At 42.2% G+C, this 22,724-nt stretch overlaps 1 protein-coding gene across 1 annotated transcript in view; it reads right to left on the reverse strand.

The window, feature by feature from the left end:
* Positions 1–22,530, reverse strand: part of PCSK2 (proprotein convertase subtilisin/kexin type 2) — a 138,793-nt gene extending 116,263 nt beyond the window's left edge. The window contains exon 1 of the mRNA XM_072140428.1: positions 22,114–22,530. Within this exon, the coding sequence (XP_071996529.1) occupies positions 22,114–22,296 (183 nt within the window). The 5' untranslated portion in view covers positions 22,297–22,530. The remainder of the gene's footprint in view (positions 1–22,113) is intronic.
* Positions 22,531–22,724: the final 194 nt, after the last annotated feature.

Here is a 22,724-nt window from a genome sequence, read left to right on the forward strand (position 1 = left end):
GGAAATGGAGCTGCACAAATGACGGTCATGTCTGTTTAGTATATTGTATATGGCTTTTTCATTACAGTCTCCCTCCACCGGCCATCAGACTCTATGTTGGGAACAAGCTGAAGCTTTAAAACTACCCCCCCCCATTCACCATAAAAGTTTACATTTATAGGAGATCTACCAAGAAAATACATCATTATAAACCAGGGACACTTACCCATAGATCCAGGGACCGTGACTTTGGTAATCTTCTTATATTTGTTATCCATTTCCTCCTTCCGTTTAAAATCAAGTTGTACAATTATGCTAATGAACAAGAAAGGCTCTGTTACTAGAGCCCTTCCATGCTGCAGCTTTACAGGCTGTTACACTGTGCAAATAGCACTTCCCACCAGTAGTGGCTTTTAAAATGGGTGTTTTTGGGCAGTAGCCAAGGGTCCAAGCCTTCAAGGGGGCTCCTTATACGTAGAAGGACCTTCATCCAGGAAATTCATGTACATTTGTTCCTGCTTTCAATACACATGTATACTAGAGCCATTTCAGGACATTTGAAGGGCCTCCAAAGGTCCTGAAACCACAGATTGAAAACAGGCAGAAGGTAAACATCTTCCATTCCCCAAGAGGCTTTATTTTAGTACCATATGTAGGAAGTGATACTAGACTTGTAGGGGCTATAATATTCATACAGCCCAGGGCCCATGGCAGACTTAATCCACCCCTGCTTCCCACCTCCCAATGTGAGCTGAAAATTCCTCTGCTGCTGTGAGATTGCATGTGACATAGAGTGGGAAAGTCCTTAGAGAACACAGGGAGGGTGTGACAGTGTGACAGCCTGTGAAGCTATTCCATGTAGGCACTCTGGTAATGTTGCCTACATGGTAAAAATTGGCATAATTTTAAAAGTTGATTTATCATGCTCAATTTTGATGGTGCAGTTCATTTAAGACATAGGGGCACATTTACAAAGGGTCAGCAGACCACAATTCTGTCGGGTTTCCTGAATTTTTCCGTTTTGCGCTGAATTGCCCAGGGTTTTTGACACACGCAATCGGATTGTGGCGCAAGTGCCGGCTTACATGCGACACAAATTGGGGGGCGTGGCCGTTGGACAACCCAACTGATTCGGACAAACCGTGGAATTTAAAAATCAAATTGTGTCGCAAGACATGCACTCACATACACTAGGAAGAAGAAGGTGAATGCAGGAAATTGGATGCACGATCTTAGTGAATTGCGGCACCCAGGTCGGACAACGCACAGCGGGGATGGCGACAGGACGGGTAAGTAAATGTGCCTCATAGTACACTTGTAGTACACTTGTGCCATCTTTTTGATGTAGTTCTATGTATTCCCATCCCCATCTTCATTTTTATAAGATGTTCACCAGTTTCTCCTTCTAGAGATTGGGGATTATTTACTAAGGGTCCGTTGGACACATTTCCATCGGGTTTTTCCGAATTTTTCCGATTTGCCCTGAATTGCCCTGGGTTTTTGGCGCACGCGATCAGATTTAGAATTGTGTCGCAAGACACGCACTTACAAGCACCGGGAAGTAGAAGGTGAATGACGGATGCAGGAACTCAGGCGCACGATCTTCATGATTCACACTGGACTTCATCCTCGTCGGACCGTCCGAATCGGGGATCGCGACAGGACCAGGTAAGTAAATTTGCCCCATTGTGTTTGAAGGCCACATTTTCAGGCATAAACAGTTTTGCATTAATTCTCCACTCCGAATTAAGGATAAGGAATATGCAAATAAGTTTTCAAGGATGGTAAAAGGAAAACTATGCCTGAAGTGCTATAAGTCAGCTCCCTCTACATCTGACTTTCAAGAACCCTAGAGATGTGGTAATGGCCTAACCAGTAAGTCTCTCTAAAAAGGAAAATACACCCAACTGTGGACAGCTCTGCTTGGAAGTCACTACCTCTCATCAGTACAGTATAGGGAACTGGTTTGGTTACATGAGAGGCCATAGACATGGGTCAGGAAGAAATTAATTAAGCTCATGAAGATTGCCTCTGCATTGTCCTCCTCGGGTCACTAATCAAATACGGTGTAAAGCTGTGGTACCGCTGGTACAAATAGGCTCCCTGATCTGCTACCTGAAACATAGCCGTGACTTTCTGGGGCGCCCAAACAAAACTTTATTAGCAATCCTTGAAATTTAGAATCCAACCCTTATAGTGTACACTGCATCTAGTAGTGGATTATAATATAGGCAGTTTGGGCAGTAGCCCGGGGCTCAAGCCTTATAGAGGGGCCACACCCAAACCACCAACCACATTTTAAACTGAGAAGGACCTCCACCCATGAAATCATCATACATCTGCTCATGCTCTCAATACACATGTACACAAGAGCCATTTCAGGGTCTATGACGGTCCTCCAAAGGTCCTAAAACAACAGATTGATAGCAGGCAGAAAGAAGATATCGGGGCAGATTTACTTACCCGGTCCTGTCGCGATCCCGCTGTGCGTTGTCCGAAGAGGATTCAGGTCTGCTGCGATTCACTAAGATCGTGCGCCCGATATCCTGCATGTGTCGATTCCCCGCCTAGGTCCGCCGGAGTTCACCTTCTTCTTCCTGGTGCATGTAAGTGCTTGCGACACAATTTCATTTTTAATTTCCGCGGTTTGTCCGAATCCGTCGGGTTGTCCAACGGCAACCCCCCCCCCCATTTCTGTTGCATGCAAGCCAGCGCCGATGCGCCACAATCCGATCGCGTGCGCCAAAAACCCAGGGCAATTCGGAAATAATCGGGAAACCCGTCAGGATTGCGGTCCGCGGACCCTTTGTAAAAGAGCCCCATTAAGTATTCTCCAAGAAGCTTGATTCTAGTACCATATGTAGGAAGTGATTCCAGACTTGTAGGAGCTAAAATATTGATACAGCCCATGGCAGTCTTAATCCGCCCCTAATTGCATCCATCATATTCTATTCCTGATACATACATAGCAGATATATAGCAGCCTATTCCATCCACTAGAATATATCTCCCCCCCCCCCATAAATAATAACCACTAAGATTAATCTTACGCAGCACAGCTGTTCTTTTACCGCTCACTGAATTACTGTGTGATTTCAATGCACTTACTGTATATATCACAGCAGAAAGTGCTTTATCCCATATTATCTCTTCCCCCATCTAGCCTTTGCTACTATATTGCACTACTTTGTGTTTGTATACCATACAGCAAGCCATTAAGTACCAGATCATGAGTCAATGCATTAATAAATAGCGAGGAGGCCTCATTACTGAGTATCTGCATTGTATCTACAGGTAAAGCTGCTCAAGGTGTAATAGTCCCACATAAATATGTTTACCACACCTTTTTGCACTTTTCTAGACATCCAAAAGAATATAAAAAAGGGATGAAAAAAGCCCTGAAAAACATCTTTGATTCATGCAGTAACTAGCTTCAAAGAGTTGGCCACTTACAGCAAATATTAACAGGGTAAGTATTTGGCCCTAATAGAGTCACTTATACATGACTCCCAACATTTCCGGAAGAGAAAGAGGGACAAAATGGTGGCAAGCCATGCACTATATACCAGTGCATGGAGCCTGTGTCACAGTGTAATAGTGAAGCTCTTAGTTACATAAAATCCTCCAGTTGACAACCACTAAGCCCATAGCCTAGTGCAGTGGTGGCAAACCTATGGCACGGGTGCCAGAGGCGGCACTCCGAGCCCTTTCTGTGGGCACCCAGGCCATCGCCCCAGCACAACAGACAGGACTCAAAGAATCTACCTGCAGTTCCAAGCAACTTAAAAGATGCTGCTTTCAGTCATATTTTGATACATGCTTCGCTACTTGGGACTGTAGGAAGAGGGAGAATGTATAGACAGGGCCGAATTATCTTTGGAGGACCTCCTGCTGGTCCCACAATTCTCTCTGTACAGAGGGACACTAGAAAGAAGCTAAAATGATGAAAATTTTCCATCTTTCTGCTGTGTTGCTGTCCTCAGGAGGCCAATATGATTTAAAGTTGTTGAACAGGGAGCAATAAGTTACTGCTTTAACTTTTGGATGGCACATCGCAATATATAAGGGGGGTTTTGGGTTGCAGTTTGGGCACTCGGCCGCTAAATGGTTCACCATCACTGGCCTAGTGGATAGAGGCTCTGTCTCTCTATGGCAGGTGGAGTGTGGAGGTTAAAAAGCAGGGTAATTATAATTGAGACTCTTGACTCTCAGGTGGTAGCTGGGAGGAGGATTCTGTGTAAGGTGAAATGTATTCTGGAGAATAGCTCCCATCCCATGCATGTGGTGGCATTGGGTAGCACCTTCAGCGACCGACTACTTCACTCCAAGTGTGAGAGGGAGCGTCATCGCAAGTCATTCCTCCCCGCTGCAAGTAGGCTGTTCAACCAACATGGCCAAAACAGAAGTAACCTGTACCCCACACCTAACCAGTCCCTGCAAGTCCCATCCACAGACTAAACTTTTATCACTTTTTTTATTTTTGTATATTTATCCCTAATATTATTATTGTCATTGTTTGTACTCTCTGTACTCTCTCTGCTGCTGTAACATTGGGAATTTCCCCTACTGTGGGACTAAATAAAGTAGGATTATCTTATCTTAATCAAGGGAGGCAAAGGTACAGGTACATATACATATAATGAAAGAGAGGGCCAACCCCTTCAAGAATCTCCTTGATGCCTACGGGATTATAAAGTGGGCAACCGCTAACCTTAAAATATCTCAACCATACAGTAGAATAAATTCAGGAATATAACTCTCTCCAGTCATTCTCGATCTTAGATTATTCACATCACAAACCAAGTAATTCCACCGAGAATGTAAGCATTTATTTATCTGGAAAGAACACAATTCACACATATAACTTGTAGTATTACCCAGAGGCAACGTCTCCTGTCCAAAGCTGATAAAACCACAAAAACGTATTATTTGCCTCTTGTGAAAATCCTTGTTACTCTTAATGCCTGAATTTGTTGGAGCGATTTCTAGAATGCTCTTTAACATATCAAGAAGGTGACTTATGTGTCCCCGACTATCACGGAAACCTCTTATTTAGAGATGAGTAAATCTATTCATTGCTTTATATGGTATATTCTGTACAAATCTGGCGTTTTCAGGCAGATTCTGAATTTTATCTGCTTCACTTTGGACAAATCTTTTAAAACGACGGCTAGCTAATGCCATCATTCATCCAAGAGCTCAGATCGGGGATACAGGGACAGGAAATTGTAAACAAATTCTCAAAGTAAATCTACCCTCAAAATCCATCATGATAAACCAAGGACACTTACTCATACATCCATGAGATAGAACATGAAATAGAATATAAGGGATAGAAAAGTTTGTAATTTTCCTATAAAGCATAAACCCATCAATATAGAAAGGGTATTGGTCCTTTAGGTTATATGCAGGTACCTTTGTCAATACATTGGGCCACATTTATTAAAGTCCACAAAATGACACAAAGTGACACAAAATTCTGCTCTGAAAGGAGTATTTCAGTGCACAGTCGGACCGTGCGACACATTTATCATGCAGTGTCCAACAGAACTGTGTTGCACGCCCCAGGATAGAGGTACACTGAAATATAGTTGGTGCACTCTGTTGCCTTAATTCATCAATCTGGTGCCCCCTGCACACTCCACAGGCAAACTGCACCTAGTGGACTCTGCACTGTTTTGTGGGCCAATTGTAATGACCTTCTGGATGGGCTACGTTACAAACTTTATCAGATTCCTATGTCCTTAAATTGTGGCAGTATGACCAGTTAATCCTACAATCTGTAAATGTCCATATGAAATTGCCTTTAAGCATCCCTTAGTTGGATATATTCGGTATTGCAGCTGCATCACAATCTGCACTGGAAGGAAATGTTATTAATGTGACCGATAGGATGTCATGTTCATTCTGTATTGTACAAGGGTCCTGGTTGGATAATCTCTGAACTCTCTGCCCCAGGTGAAGTTTATATCAATTACCAGGTGGCTGGAAAGTTCCAGTACTTTGAGAGAGACCTAAGATGGAGTAAGAAGTGAATGGGGGTCATTTACTAAGGGCCCGATTTGCGTTTTCCCGACGTGTTACCCGAATATTTCCGATTTGCGCTGATTTCCCCTGTATTGCCCCGGGATTTTGGCGCACGCGGAAATGGGGGGGCGTGGCCGAACGAAAACCCGACAGATTCGGAAAAACCGCCACATTTAAAAAAAGAAATGTGTCGCTTGGGACGCGCTCATCTTCACTTGGTCCGGCCCGGTGAACTCCAGTGCGTTCAGATGCTTTTCACCGCAGCAGCGCCACCTGGTGGACGGCGGAGGAACTACCTTGATGAATCCCGGCCGGACCCGAATCCAGCGCAGAGAATGCGCCGTTGGATCGCGAACAGACCGGGTAAGTAAATCTGCCCCAATGTGTCTGAGAGCTGCTGTCCAGACACCCTGCTTGCAGCTCTGAGTCCTACCAGTGCCTGCCTTGGGGCACTGCTATAGAAGCTCCTCTTCTCTCCAACCTGAGCACCCTATGCCAGACACATCCATCTAGCGACCTAGGACCAGTTGACCTGTTATGTTGGGCTGTTGCATTTGCCGTGTTTTGGAATTAAGAAACCGTGAATTCATATTTACATCCATTGGGGCAGATTTACTTACCCGGCCCATTCGCTATCCAGCGGCGCGTTCTCTGAACAGGATTCGGGTCCGGACGGGATTTATGGCAGTTCCTCCGGCGTCCACCAGGTGGCGCTGCTGCGCTGAAATGCATCTGATCGCGCCAGAATACACCGAGCCGGACCAGGTGAAGGTAAGCGCTTCCCAAGCGACACATTTTCGGTTATTAAATGCGGCGGTTTTTCCGAATATGTCGGGTTTTCGTTCGGCCACACCCCCCGATTTCCGTCACATGCATGCCAGTGCCGATGCGCCACAATCCGTTCGCGTGCGCAAAATCCCGGGGCAATTCAGGTACAATCGGCGCAAATCGGAAATATTCGGGTAACACGTCGGGAAAGCGCGAATCGGGCCCTTAGTAAATGACCCCCATTGTCTCAGCATGATCCCTGCATTCCATCACGGACCTCACCTTTACCACCTATCCGGGGATCCTCACATCTATATTTAGGGAGTGCCCCAGGGAGAACGGTTTCCATTCATCAGCGGCATCCTCCTCATTTTCTTGCGCATCACCTGTCCGGCCTGGACGTGGCCTTTTTTCTACAAAAGTCAACCACTTAGGTACCAGCTGTCCCAAGCCCAAAAGGCCAGACCCCGGTTTTGTTGTCTATACATCTGGCTTCCTACTCTCCACTTTTCATTGTACAACATCTCTGTTCTCTCATTAACACAGACTCTCACAAATCTATTAGCAATCTATTCTGTACTGTATTCTGCGAGCCGATGTACACATTGTAAGAAGACGCTTTACAGCATGTACCAATCAAGGGCTTCTGGAGAGCTTTCTCAATTACTAATCTCATTTGTCAACTTGCTTCTGAAGATAAGGGCTGACTAAAGGGAAGGCCACACAGAATACACTCATAGCACATTAGCTTCTGCAGTTTTTCCTGATCTATTGCAATATAAAGTAGCAGCAAAATGAATAAGGTTTAGATTCCAGATCCACACAAAGCAGAAAATGCTGGCTGTGTAAATTGACCTTCACGGTGGTTTTTAAGTATAGAGCAAAATGCTACAACCATATCACCATCACAAATCTACAGACAGCAAAATGTACAGCAGGAGAAGCTAAGCAGATTGCACATATTACCCTACATACCTGCTGGCAGCATGCTATAGAGCAGGAAGAGCTGAGCAGACCATACATAGGGGAATATTTACTAAGGGTCCGTCAGACGCATTTCCGTCGGGTTTCCCGAATATTTCCTGGCGCGTTCTCTGCGCTGGATTCGGGTCCGGCCGGGATTCATCAAGGTAGTTCCTCCGCCGTCCACCAGGTGGCGCTGCTGCGCTGAAAAGCATCTGAACGCGCTGGAGTTCACCGGGCCGAACCAAGTGAAGGTGAGCGCTTCCCAAGCGACACATTTCTTTTTCCCGAATATTTCCGATTTGCCCTGAATTGCACAGGGGTTTTTGATGCACGTGATCAGATTTTGGCGCATCGTCGCTGGCTTGCATGTGACACAAATGGGGGGGCGTGGCCGTCGGACAACCCAATTAATTCGGACAAACTGCGGAATTTACAATTCAAATTGTGTCTCAAGATCAGAACTCACATGCACCGGGAAGAAGATGGGGAACTCCGGCGGGAAGCGTCACATTCAAGAAATCAGGCGCAAGCTGTAAGTGAATCACAGCAGCTCCGAATCCTCGTTGGACATTCTGGATCGGCGCCGTCAACGGGATGGGTAAGTAAATGTGCCCCATAGTAGGCAGCATGTTATAGAGCAGGAGAATCTGAGCAGATTGTAAATAGCCTCCTACCTGCAAACAGAAGTGATGGGTCATTGCAACTGAGCCGGCAAAAAAAGCCAATCATAGCCATGGCTGTTGCTAGGGGCATTCATTTTCCAGACTGGTTGTGCAATTTAATGAGATATTCAATAATTATGGTTATTCGAGTAATCAATAATCTGGTGCACTTGCACATTAGTGAGAGTAGTGCACTAGTGTCTTATCTGCAGGGAGCAATATATAGAGCAGGAGGAGCTAACAAGATTGATTTCTAGTTGTAAGGAAAGAGATTATAAGAGTATAACTTTTATTCTATTACTTGAAATATACACTCTTTTTTTTAACTCTGTGTCTAAGTGAAAAGTAGTGGGACACCAAAGTGATGAGTGGTAGGACACCCAAGTGGTCATTAGTGGGACACCCAAATGATCAGTGGTGGGACACCGAAATGATCAGTGGTGGGACACCGAAATGATCAGTGCTGGTACACCCAACTGATGAGTGGTGGGACACCGAAATGATCAGTGGTGGGACACCGAAATGATCAGTGGTGGGACACCGAAATGATCAGTGGTGGGACACTGAAATGAGTGGTGGTGAGACACTGAAATGATGAATGGTGGGACACCGAAGTGGTCAGTGTTGGGACAACCAAATGATGAGTGGTGGGACACCCAACTGATGAGTGGTGGGACACCCAAGTGGTCTGTGGTGGGAAACCCAAGTGATGAGCAGTGGAACACCAAAGTGATGAGTGGTGGGACAAAAAAATATCAGTGGTAGGACACCCTAGCGGTCAGTAGTTGGACACCTATATGATCAAAGGTGGGACACCCAAATAAAAAGTGGTGGGACACCCAAGTGCTCAGACATTAATCACCATTTACGTGGATATGTGATAAATGTACATTATACAGTTTATCTTGCCTACTCTACAGAAGAAGAATGTCCATCGACATAAAGGGATAAACTCAAGTTGTATTGAAGATAAAAGGTCATGTTATTTACTATCAAAACAGCAAATTATCATGATACAGCCTCTTTTCACAGTAGCAATAAATGTTTACAATCTGTATCATTTAAGTTCATTTTATTGCAAGGGAAATCTGAAATTTAACATTTCTAGTCTTATTGGCCCTGGGCTCTGAATGGCAAGCAACACTGTAAAAACAATAGGTCATGCTGTGGATCCCATTACTGATGGCTTTAGGGGGAGATATGTCTCGATGTGTTTGATGACAGTGATAGTAGTCAGATGATACAGCCTCAGAATGTTAGGAACTGTAACAAGTGTGAAGCGCTATTCACACCACTAATGCAAAAAGGAAATCGAGACGACAACTTATGTAGAAAGATCGGAATCGCTGTCAGCTATTGTGTCACAAGAGGCTTCAACCGTTGTACGAAGATTTACTCATTGCTATGTATATTTACTGTACATAGGTATCAGAGATAGTTGAGCTGGTCTCTCACCATCTATGCAAATGATCCCATGCAAGTCAGATCATAGTCTTTCCTCTGAATTGACTCCAGAATATTTGTGCCCTTCCTGCCCAGCTCATTCCCCTCTCTCTGAGGAAGGAGTGAGATCCTAGATGTGTGAATTGCTAATGAGAATTCAGGGTTGGATGTTCCTCTCTTTAGTTTCTCTACGGGGCAGTATAAAACGTTATGGCTGGTTTGGCCGTCCATGGACCTCTAGATGTTTTGGCCATAAAGTCTCAAGGAAGTGATGACTGTCAATGTAAATGCACAAAGAACCGCTTCTGTGTGCATGGTCTTGGTATTGTGGTGGTATAGTCCAGGCATGGACTAAGTGATGGTCAGTGTAATACTCTCTAAGCAGACACATTGGGGCTGAGGAGTTCATCCGAAGTGTATTGTTTGGTGATAATGCACTAAGATCCTGCGCCCGATATCCTGCGCTTACCCACTCAGGTCTGCCAGAGTTCACCTTCTTTTTCCCGGTGTATGCAAGTGCATGTCTCGAGACACAATTTTGTCGACGGCCCGCCCCCACAATTTCTGGTGCTAGAAAGCCTGTGGGATTGTGCCAAAATACGATCACGTGCGACACAATCCCCTTCTAAATACCTGTCCCAGCCATGCATTCCCCAAAAACGTTGGGAACTCTGACGGAAATGCGATTTATGGACCCTTAGTAAATAAGCCCAATTATTATTCCTCTGTGCTATGCGATGCTGTGTGCTGACAATGTGATTAGATTATCAGGGTCTAGGGTTTATATACAGTTTCATTTTGATTCTGAACATTCACTAGTATCTGACACATAAAAAAAGAGAAGTGAGACAGATCAGAGATGATGAGATCCATGAGATGCATTTAACACATGATATTCTCATTCTACATTTGCCTGTAGCTTTACTTGCCTCACTGCTTGCTGGCAGGAAGTCTCTGGGGCTCATTTACTAAGGGTCTGAATCACGCCTTTTTGCTGGGTTTCCTGAATATTTCCGATTTGCTCCGAATTGCCCTGGGATTTTGCGCACACGATTGGATTGTGGCGCATCAGCGCCGGCTTTCACGAAACAGAAATCGGGGGACGTGGCCGTCGGATAACCCAATGGATTCGGAAAAACCGTGTTGTAATTGTGTTGCAAGAATAGCACTCACATACACCGGGACGAAGAAGGTGAAATCGGCAACACCTGGTCGATATCAGGCGCAGAACCTTAATGAATCCTAGTAAGCTCAGAATCAACGTCGGATAAAGCACCTCGGGATCGCGAATGGACCGGGTAAGTAAATGAGCCCCTCTGTGTGAGCTCGTCTTGGAATGCAAGGGTGGGGGCTAGAGACATAGAACAGCTCAGTGTACTTTCTGACCCTAAAGTCAGAAGATTCAGGGTCAGGTCCAGGGGCATCCGAAATTGTGAACACCAAGACTGATAGAAACAGGTTGAAATATCTGTGAAATGTTGTGTTTTTGAAATTTACATTGAATTAGAGAATTTGTTATTTTGTTATCATGAGTTTATTTAAGAATCTTGGGGGTTTTCCGACTTTTCGGGGATCGCGCTGCCGGGACAGGGATTTAGAAGGGCATTGTGTCGCACGCAATCAGATTTTGCCGCATCGCCGCTGGCTTTCATGCGGATTCGGACTGAGTGCGGGATTCAGCTTTCAAATTGTGTCGCAAGACTGCACTTACATGCACCAGGCAGAAGATGGTGAACTCCGGCGGACCTGAGCGGGGAAGCGATACATGCAGGATATCGGGCACACAATCTTAGTGAATTGCGCCGGAGTTCATGATTGTCCGACAACGCACAGGGGGGATCGCAACAGGAATGGGTAAGTAAATTTGCCCCCTTATCTTTGTGTGAATACACCTTTAAGTGCTCTGGGGTGACCAATATGGAAGCAAGAATATTTTTGATTATTTTTAGATGGAAGAAAAATAATGGTAATGGCAATGTGTCATTTGAGGTTACCACAAAATGCACTGATTCATCTACATTTGAACAATTTTTTCTTTCAATACCTACAATACAGAACAGTGTGCCAACATACATAGGAAAATCACAGAATCCCAAAGTAGTTTTTATGCTTTTTACCATTTGTGAGATTAATCTTACTACATTGTGAAATAAACATTTCAACTTTCTGAAAGTCCATTATATTCTACCTCCTTCTGCTTGAAAGCTTCACAATAGGAGCTGAAGTGCAGCACCCCATGAAGAGCAAATTCTGACTCAACATTTTATAACTAGGCATTTATGAGATCTATGGCATTTTGTCAGTTTCAGGGGTCATGTGCACAAAATTAACACATGGCAAATATACAAAAGGGAATCATTAAAACTAAGCAGTAGGATAAATATTGGGCGATACGATTACCACATGTATTATGATGGGGAATTTGTCAAGAATTAGAAAAAGCTCTATAATATAGCAAACTATATAACACACTGAATAGGTCATCTAGGGAAATAAACTCTCCATTACAAGCAACTTACTAAGGCTATGTTCAAACTACCGTTCAAACCTCTGCTCTGTACCTGGAAAATGTATTTGCATATTTTCCCAGAATCCCCTATTGGAAAATCCAAGGATATAAGTCTCCAAACGCCTACAGGCGACCTTAATTGGCAGTCTCCATAAGGAGAACTCTTACTTCCCGACCCTAGGCACTAACCTCTCTCTCAGCCAAACCAAAGGGAGCCTACCACCACAGATCTACCAATAAAGTTAGATAGGGTGGTAGGTGCATCTGTAGGACATGAGGATAGCCCTTTGAAGGGCTACTCCTCAGGTCCCCGCAATCTTTTGATATCTTTTATTTTGCTAATATGTACATTTTCTAAAGAGGCTACTGGGGCATGGAGTAGCTGAGGATACACAGCTCCATGCCCCTGTAGCCTCTCTGATCTTCCTACCAAATAACTTTGGCGCACAGCTCTTCATAACTGGGCGCCCTCGTACGTGAAGCCTGCGTCGGCACAGAACAGCAGGCCCGCGTTGCGCAGTCACTGCTCCAAAGCCGGAGCCACTGCGCTTGCTATGAGGAGCTGCACGCTTAAGTTATCTGGTTGGAGGATCAAAGTAGGATTATCCATACCGTGTAGCCTTAGCTCCAGCTAATCCATGCCCTAGTAGCCTCTTTAGAAAATTTACATATTAGCGAAATAAAAGTTATCAAAAGATTGCGGGGACATGAGGATTGGCCCTTTAAAGGGCTATCCTCATGTCCTACAGATGCACCTACCACCCGATATACCTTTATTTGTAGATCCGTGGTTCCCTTTAAGAGACCCAACCGAGTAGAAACAGTGCTGTCTAGAGTTGGGAGTCTGTGCCTTCTGGAATAGATATACTGGTTTGGTTTTAATCCCGCATCATGTCATAAGGCTTCTTGTAGTTCATGCTTGATGTCAAGGTAGCTAAAAAAATGCATGCTTTCCTTATCCCATCTAAGAAAACTTTTCTCAATATCCGCTAGTGGATTCCCCATGGCTATTAGTTTCCACATGCCTACATCGTAGCCTTTATTGGCATTCTTCGTAAGTAGAACTCTTACCTCCCAACCCGAGGGAAGAACATGTTATTCCTCCCAGTTTTAGATAATCACAGTCACATAACTGCATGGAGATGGTTACATTGTCATATCCAGGCCCTTGCAGTCATGTGACCTGGGTCAAACTCCGATAAACGTAGAGAATATCCACTGGACTTCACTTGGTGACTGAGTATATTAGTATTTTAGTATATTAGTATTTTGTGGGTACCTTCGAACTCTGAACAATACTCTGAACAATAGACATGTTTGTCTAATTATACATCAGATATTGATTGTCACGATTTGCATTAAAATTTTGGTACATTTGTGGCATATATTAAGTCATAAAATATGTACCATATGTCACTTTTATCAAGAAAACTTTACAAGAATTCTTGGGTATTTTAGCTTATTATATTCCACCCTTACCTTCTTGAAAGATACCAAATACCAGTGCCTCCTTAACACCAGAGTGTAATATTTTATCTTTAGTGATCCTAGGACGGACATTAGTCTGATCATGTTCATTAAAGGGGTTTTCCAGGAATCTGGAAGAGGTTAGAAAAAAAGAAAGCATACTCACCCCTTCAGGTTCCTATTTAGCTCTAGTACTTACGAATTATGGAACTGTGCCTGGGTGAAAGTATTGTGGAGGGGGTCACGGAACCAGCTTCAGTCGATGAGGGATATCACTTCCATTGACCGTAGAGGTAACTTCCTTTGTTGTCTCCAGGAGGCCACTCATTGGCCGAAGAGGTTCTCATCAAACACCTTGAATTTCTGGCCAGACACTTTACCAAAAACCTCAAGTACTAGAGCAACACTGGAAATGGGGGCTGAAAAAGGATCAATATGCTTTCGTTCTTTTATAACTGGTTGTCACTGTCTTCTTTCGACTAGTTTACTGTATAAACTAATGTCAACCCAACCTGTCAGCCACAACCATTTGTGTAAAGTATACTACTGTAGATGTTCATGCCCTTTGTTCTTAAATTGGTGATGTCATTATATACATTTATCCCCTATCCATAAGAAGTTGGGCTAAAGGTCCCCTAAAGTGCTCAATGTTCATAGAGAACTTAAACTACATCTATGGCATTTCAAGGATGGCTTTGATGGGTATCAGGGGTTGAGAAGGAATAGCCAGTGGCCAAACAATCATTTGGCTGACAACTATTAAAGGTTTGTGGCCAGATTTAGTCTCTTGCGATCTGTTTTGATAGTGGTGAACATCTGTTCGGGGTGTTTAGGATAGCATGTCCTAGAAAATATATCCAGTATATACTTAATCTAGACAGGCAATTTTTATTTTCCACTTTGGCTGCAAAAATTGAAAGGACTATAATTATCATGTGAACTGACAGGGAATGTAGTCAAGCTTCAAGGTGAATGGTCATAGTGGAGAAAATCTTGCAAACATAATGAATAGAAAATGATAGCTTCTTCTTCGGTGCATATTCACAACATAAAATGCAAACTTTACAGTATATAGTTAATGTTCTGGAAAGGCTGAGTATAAAAGCGGAGCCTTATTTTAACTTCGGGTTTTATTTGCTAGAAATAAATTCAGCTTTTGGTTTTACTGCATACCGTGGAGACGGGATTATAGGAAATCTCTATGTTATGTACATTTTTCCTAGTAAGAAAAAACAACTGATTAAAAGGGGCCCCCCATGGGCAAAAATTATGTTTTTTTGAATGTGCCTCAATTGTCCTATTTCAGTCTGGTCCTGGCAATTCTACTATGGTGGTTGTGCTTAGGCTGGTTAACCACGAGCGAGTTTGGTCTGATAAACCTGCTCCGTGGGTTTCCAGGATTTTGTGAAATGAAACTTTAATTATTGGACCCAACTTACATTCTCAGTTGAGTTCAGTATTTAGATGTTGGGACCACAAAGTCCTGCAAGTGCATACAGCAGTGATGGAGAACCTTTTTTAGACCGAGTGCCCAAAATACAACCAAAGTCCATGTAGTTACCGGGAAGTGCCAACATAGCATTTTAGGCAGTAACTTATTGTTATCTGTTCATCCACATCTTTCAATCATATCAACCCCTGAGGTCACCAATACAGTAGAAAGTAGGAGGGCAAATTCAGACTCTCGTTATAGCTTCTCTCCAGGGTCTCTCTGTAGAGGAAGAATGGTTGGTCCAGCAGGAGGACATCCAAAGATAATGCAGTTCTGTCCACACCTTTTTACCCACAGTTCCAAACAGCCAATGAAGTGTCTCTTTAAAATAGCACTAAGAGCAGCATCTCTAAAGTTGCCTGGGATTGCAGGAAGAATTGGTGGATTTTGTCCTATTTGTAGCACTCCTGGCGTGATGGTCTGAGTGCCCACAGAAATGGCTCCGAGTGCCACCTCTGGAACCCGTGCCATAGGTTTGCCACCACTGGCATAGAGCAAGTTTCTCAGACCAACCCTTCTTGTGAGCAGCTGGCCATATACAGACTGATGAAGCTTGAAGGCTACTGGCTGTCTAAATCATTTCAAAATCTTAACCCCTCTCCTTCTCCATTACAGCTGATAAATAGAGTGAAATGGTTAACTTACAGTGGATGCAGAAAGTGTTAAAATCCCTTTAACTTTTTCAATATTTTTTTCATTGCAGCCAATTGGTAATATCAAAAAAGTTAATTTTTGCTCATTAATGTACACTCTGCACACCCTCATGCTATGGGGGTGTTTTTCAGCTGCAAGGACAAGATGACTGGTTGCAACTGAGGCAAAGACGAATGCCTCCAAGTACGAAGATATCCAGGATGAAAACCTCTTTCAGAGTGCTCTGGACCACAGATTGGCCCATTGTCTTCCAACAAGACAATGACCCTAAGCACACAGCTAAATCAACAAAGCAGAGGCTTCAGAACATCTCTGTGACCATTCCTGACTGGACCAGCCAGAACCCTGACCCAAACCCAATTGAGCATCTTTGGAGAGACTGGAAAATGGATACCACCGATGTTCACCATCCAACCTGAGGGAACTGGAGAAGAACTACAAGGAAGAATGGCAGAGGATCCTCAAATCCAGTTGTGAAAAACTTGTTGCACCATTCCCAAGAAGATTCGTGGCTCTACAGGCAGTCCACGGGTTACGTGCAAGGGTTGGATTTTCATAACCCACAACTAAGAATGGAGCTCATAATTCTGAAATAGTCGTTGTATATAGCAAAACATGTGCTTTGCAAATAGCTAGGGATGGAAAAAAATGGGAGTACATTTTAAAAAGAGTTTTAAGGGTTAATAATATAGTTGACCTCTCTTTAGGAGCAGTCATTGATAGGTGGTATGTGAGATAGGAATATATAGGTAAAAGTACTTGAGACAGTTCCAATCATGGCGCTGATGCTTTTAACCAGTGGAAAAATCATAAAAATGTCCAGCCTATAAAATGCTTCAAAAACAGTTAAAAAACATACCGATGTGCTCACCATTTGTGGAGAACATCTTAAATAAACCCTAAAATGTGTGAATGGTATTTGTGATCGGTGAGGTTTTAACCAGAGACAGAGTAGATTCAGGGGGGGGGAGTTATAGTAAGGTTTTTAAGAGTCTCCTGAAAACCTATTGCCCTATAGAAAGGGATCAGAAGCAATAAAAACAAAGTAATGTTTCTGTATAGTGTTTATTGGTTGTCATTGGTTAAATATGCAAATATGTTTTGGGAATCTGTTCCTTCTGGCTTTAATTCTGCATCATGTCATTAGGCTTCCTAAAAGTCATTCTTGATTTAACGGGAAATGGGTTTTGTAAAATATAAATGTGTATTCACTTCCTCCGTCGCTCCTGATGTGCCGCACTTCGGTCCGACTGATCCGTTCCCCTTGTTAATTTACAGGGGCACAGAAGCTGTGCTCAGGGAGCTTCTGGCCAGTCCAGGTGGCTGACCATGCCCACTCCTTCCTATTCCTGGCACTGTATCAGGCGCCGGAAGCTCCCTGAGCACAGTTTCCGTGCCCGAGTAAACAAACAGTGGCACGGATCAGTCGGGCAGCGGTGTGGGACATCAAGAATGACGGAGGTGGTGAGTACATGTTTATTTTTTTAAAAGCGCGTCCCAGCCCAACTCCTAATTCTTTGGACTCTCGGACAACCCCTTTAAAAATCTACATGCCTACAAAGTCTTTACTGGCACCTTCCCAGCCTAGTCATAGGGTGAATTTTACCAATATTAACTACACTGATGCCAGATGGCATGTCTTATGTTTATCTTATATTCAAAGGAATACCCCTTTAAGGACGTCCACTATCAGATTTACTGATGGCAGATGTCCCAAAATTACTTGCATGTTGCGTCTGGCTATTATCTTACTTTTATGACGTTCTGGGACATCACAATCGGTGGGTGGAGCCAGTTGCCATGAACACGGATAGGGGTGTGCATATAGTAGCAGTTGGCGAACCTGAGCGCCTCCGGCTCATTTCAATATTTTTATATATATTAGAACAATGCCAATGTTCCAGGACTACCATCAGTAAATCGGATGGTAGCTGTTCTTTAAGGGTTAATGCTAAACCATCTATTAGGGTGAAAACAATAGACTATGATGTAAGGCCTGCAAAATGCAAAATAAACACAGCTGAAAATACTCTGTGTATTAAAGGTAACCTGCACGTCTTGTTAGACAAATAGATCCATTCTGCGCGTCTCCATTGTCTCTTGTCCATGTGCTTTATCTTACAGACTCGATTTAGTGAATAAATATTAACATGGACGGACGAAAGCAAACCAAGAACGGATTTTATCGCCTTGAAGAGCCCAAAATGAAGATCTGGGCAAGCAAAATGCTTCAAAATAGGAAAATGCAGAACAGATTTGATTGATTGATTGATTCATCTTTTTACTATTACTAGTGATGTATCAGCAAAAGTTCCAATCAATAGAAAACAAAAGACAGAAAATTACTTAGTGACATTGTAAAGTGCTGTGTATGGTGGCTGATAGAATGACATGTACAGACGGTCCCCAGGTTAGTACAAGATAGGTTCCATAGGTTTGTTCTTAAGTTGAAATTGTATGTAAGTCGAAACTGTATATTTTATAATTGAAGCTCCAGACAAAAAATTTCTTTGCCCCAGTGACATTTGGAGCTTCAAAATTTTTGCTGTAATGGGACCAAGGATTATCAATAAATCTTCATTACAGACACCTTACAGCTGATCACTGCAGTCTGGGAATATAGTAAAGCATTCAGAGAGCTTCACCAGAGGTCACAGTGGGCAGAGGGGTCCGTCTTTAACTAGGGGTAGTCTGTAAGTTGGGTGTCCTTAAGTAAGGGACCGTCTGTACAGGATTGTGAAATAAAAAAGTACAGTAAAAACTCTCTAGAAGATCCCACCTCTGGCAAACCCCTTACTTAATAGACCCATTTTTATTCAGTGTCCGATTTTTTTCTAAATGGAAGATGCTCCCCAATAAACAGACCTTTGTTTTAGAAGAACATTTTTGAGAAAAATTAAGGGAAGTTTCACGGTATTTAAAAATGTGTTTATGCTATAATTTTGGTTTGAAATATTTTTTCACAATAAATAATATATATATATATACACCCGACTTACAGACAACCCATAGTTACAGACGGACCCCTCTGCCCACTGTGACCTCTGGTGAAGGTCTCTGGATGCTTTACTATAGTCCCAGACTGCAGTGATCAGCTGTAAGGTGTCTGTAATGAAGCTTTATTGATAATTCTTGGTCCAATTACAGCAAAAATTTTGCAACTCCAATTGTCACTGGGACAAAAGAAAAAAAACTGTCTAGAACTTCAATTATAAAATATACAGTTTCGACTTACATACAAATTCAACTTAAGAACAAACCTCCGGACCCTATCTTGTATGTAACCCGGGGACTGCCTGTATATATATATATATATATATATATATATATATATATACACACACCGTATATACTCGAGTATAAGCCAACCCAAGTATAAGCCGAGGCCCCTAATTTTACCACAAAAACCTGGGAAAACCTATTGACTCAAGTATAAGCCAAGGGTGGGAAATGCATTGGTCACAGCCTCCCCAGTATACAGCCTGCTGGACCCTGCTCCATAGTATATAGCCAGCACCTGCCCCCCAGTATATAGTTTGCCAGCCCATATCACCCAGTATATAGCCAGCCCCCTGCCCCAGTATATAGCCAGCAGCGGGGGAAGCCAGAAAGGTGAGTTTTGATATATTTTTTTTACTCGAGTATAAGCCGAGTTTGGGTTTTCAGCTCATTTTTGTGCTGAAAAACTAGGCTTCTATTCGAGTATATACGGAACATATATATATATATATATATATATATATATATATATATATATATATATATATCATGTATATATATACACACACACAATTAAAATTACACAATTACAATTTTTTTGCATTTTTTAGACACCTTTACTAAAAATAAATGAAATAATGTATCAAAAAAGAACTGATATTTTAATCACTCTAACACTTTCTTTATGTACGGGCAAGACATAAACTGGAAAGTGCATTATTTTCAAATTATGCCTCCAGATTATGCACCAGATTTCCTATAAATTATTAGTTGCAGACTAAGACAACCAAAAATTGGTATAAGTTTTGACCAAAAGATGTGAAGATAGTCCAAACCTATCATCCAGTCTCAGCCACTGTCTATTATCTATATTTTTAGACTAAGATCTAAATTTATTATCTAGTGATTATGATGAATTATTCTCCTGCTCACCCTCTGTAAGGATGTTCTTGACAGCTCTGCCATCCATCAATCAAGCGCAGATGTTTTTTAAGATTTTTTTTTACTACTTGTCAGAGCTGTGAATTAACATCTTTACAGGAGAACTGAAATATTGATAACAAAAACTTTGAGTTATCAGCATTTTCTTAAACATAAAATTGAAAAACAGTGCTGGAATAATTGTCTTTTGTATGATGTCTGAAAATATTAATACATAAACCAAATATGGATGTAAAGACATATTTATCTATACAGTATCTATTTACTCTGTAGAATAATGGAATTATATATATATTTAATGTATGTCCAGAGAGACAGATTATAGATAGATATTTTATACAGATAGATGGATAGATATTTTATATGTGGTAGATATAGATAGATAGATAGATGTTTTATATAGATAGATTAATATTTTATATAGATAGATTGATATTTTATATAGATAGATTGATAGATATTTTCTATATGTACGGTAGAGATAGATAGATTGACAGACAGATAGATTAGATAGATGATAGATAGATATGATATGAGATAGATAGATAGATAGATAGATAGATAGATAGATAGATAGATAGATAGATAGAGAATCAGACAGGCAGATAGACAGAGAGAGAGACAGACAGACAGACAGACAGATAGATAGATAGATAGATAGATAGATAGATAGGTAGATAGATAGACAAATAGATAGATAGATAATTGGATAGATTTCATCATTGTCATCTATCTGTATCGTGATTTGGCTTCTCTCTATATTTCGGATAGTTTTGACAGTTCACAAGAATATGGGTTATTGGAGAGAGGAGGTGTATTTTATTACAATAGGGTAACCTATATATTCCCACCTGTTATTACACCTATTCAAGATCTTTTTAGCATAGGAATATCAGAATATAATAGAAATTATTAAATGAACACTATCAACAATAGTCAGAAAGCCAAATGTAATATCCAGGTTTCATGTACAATAGAGAGAATCCCCCATATACTGTATGATGTTCCATTACAGCTGTCTGAATTGTGACTCTAGTTCTCCCTCTGCCAATGATCAGTCTTGGCAAACTCTATCCCTCAGTTTTTTTTTCCATAATACTGGCAAAGAGGTGAAAGATTAACCAAAATATAGACATATCCAGGCCCAACAACATGTATCCTAATCCATCGGAAGCTATAATTGAATGTGGCTTATTGAAGGTCAAATCCCCTAATAGACTACATTGTCAATACATAGGGAAAAATAGAGATTAATAGCACGGGAGATGCTAAGTCCTTAAGTACTACCCTAGTCCTAGCAAACTACAACTCATGTAATCCGCCATCATGGGAGTTGTAGTAGGTTAATAGTAAAATAGTCATGAAATTGGTGGTTAACCCTACGTAAAGTATCCTCTATACTCACAGGAGTTAATTAAGGTTAGGACCAGGCCCAATTTTCCTACATTTTCCTATGAATTTCTCTACATTGTGCAGATTCCAGCACTCAGCATTAATCTGCATATTAAGCAGGGAATGCTTCTAATTAAGCAGAGCGTAAGAATCTGGACAATTGAGATGTAGTTATCCGGTTGCTACAATGTAACACATTTGCATAAATAAATAAAGCTATATTTCTCCGGGCTCTGCTATTTCACACTCTCGCCGCTAACACCTTCCTCAGTGTCTGTACAGCATCAGAGATTATTAGGTAACTACAGTAAATCATTGACAGTGGGGTTTGCTAAGAGGTGGACAATGTCTCATTTTCCAACCTATACATTTCAGTCTCTGAACTTTATATTGGGCATTAGGGTTAACATTCCCACCCAACGCTGATACCAAGATCCTGCTTTGTCTTCCCAATGACAATGAAGTTGCCCAAATCTTATTTCTTTAAGAAAAGCGCTCAAATGATTCCATACATTGTATAAAGAAACCCAGAGAAGTACAGTAATTGTAACATCCAGCACATGCACAGAGGAAGAAGGAGAGGACATTGTTACCTTTCTGGCCCCTCCAAAGCCGTATTCCTTAGCAAGTTCTTTAGCTTCTTGTTCTCCTCCTTCATGTAAGTCCACCAAAAAATGTCCAGTGAGAACAGGTCTGTTATCAGCAGATGTAGAGATACTAGCACAAAGCAAAGCCATGCCAGTGATCACACACTCTATCACAAAGCCTTGCCTCATCTTCCTGACTTACTGGAAGAGAAATTAGATGGCAAAGCTCTGCTAAGTCTGCAAAGAGAAGAAGAAATGCTGAAGCTGTAGAATTAAAGGGACCGCCTGAATGCCTTATCCCTACTGCATCTCTCCTTGCAGCATGCTCACTCTGCTCCTGAGGATGCTTAGCTCTGTGTGTGTGGATGTGAGTCTACTTCTGATGCCAAATCTGCATCTCAGCTCCTCCTCATCTATAATTCATTAGAGGCTCAAAGCCAGTACCAAAGTAGGTCACGTGGAAAGGACTCCCAGCCAATGGCTTGCTGCTGGATGAGAGAGGGAGCCAAGATAAGCAATGTACTCCCCCTTTGTCAAGGGCTGCTCATTAGTGCCTAGCCACTGGCTTCCTGATTCAGCACCCTGGAGAATTCCTCCATGTCTTCAGCTGCTCCACA

Source organism: Engystomops pustulosus, chromosome 3 (assembly GCF_040894005.1).
Source record: "Engystomops pustulosus chromosome 3, aEngPut4.maternal, whole genome shotgun sequence".
NCBI lineage: Eukaryota > Metazoa > Chordata > Amphibia > Anura > Leptodactylidae > Engystomops > Engystomops pustulosus.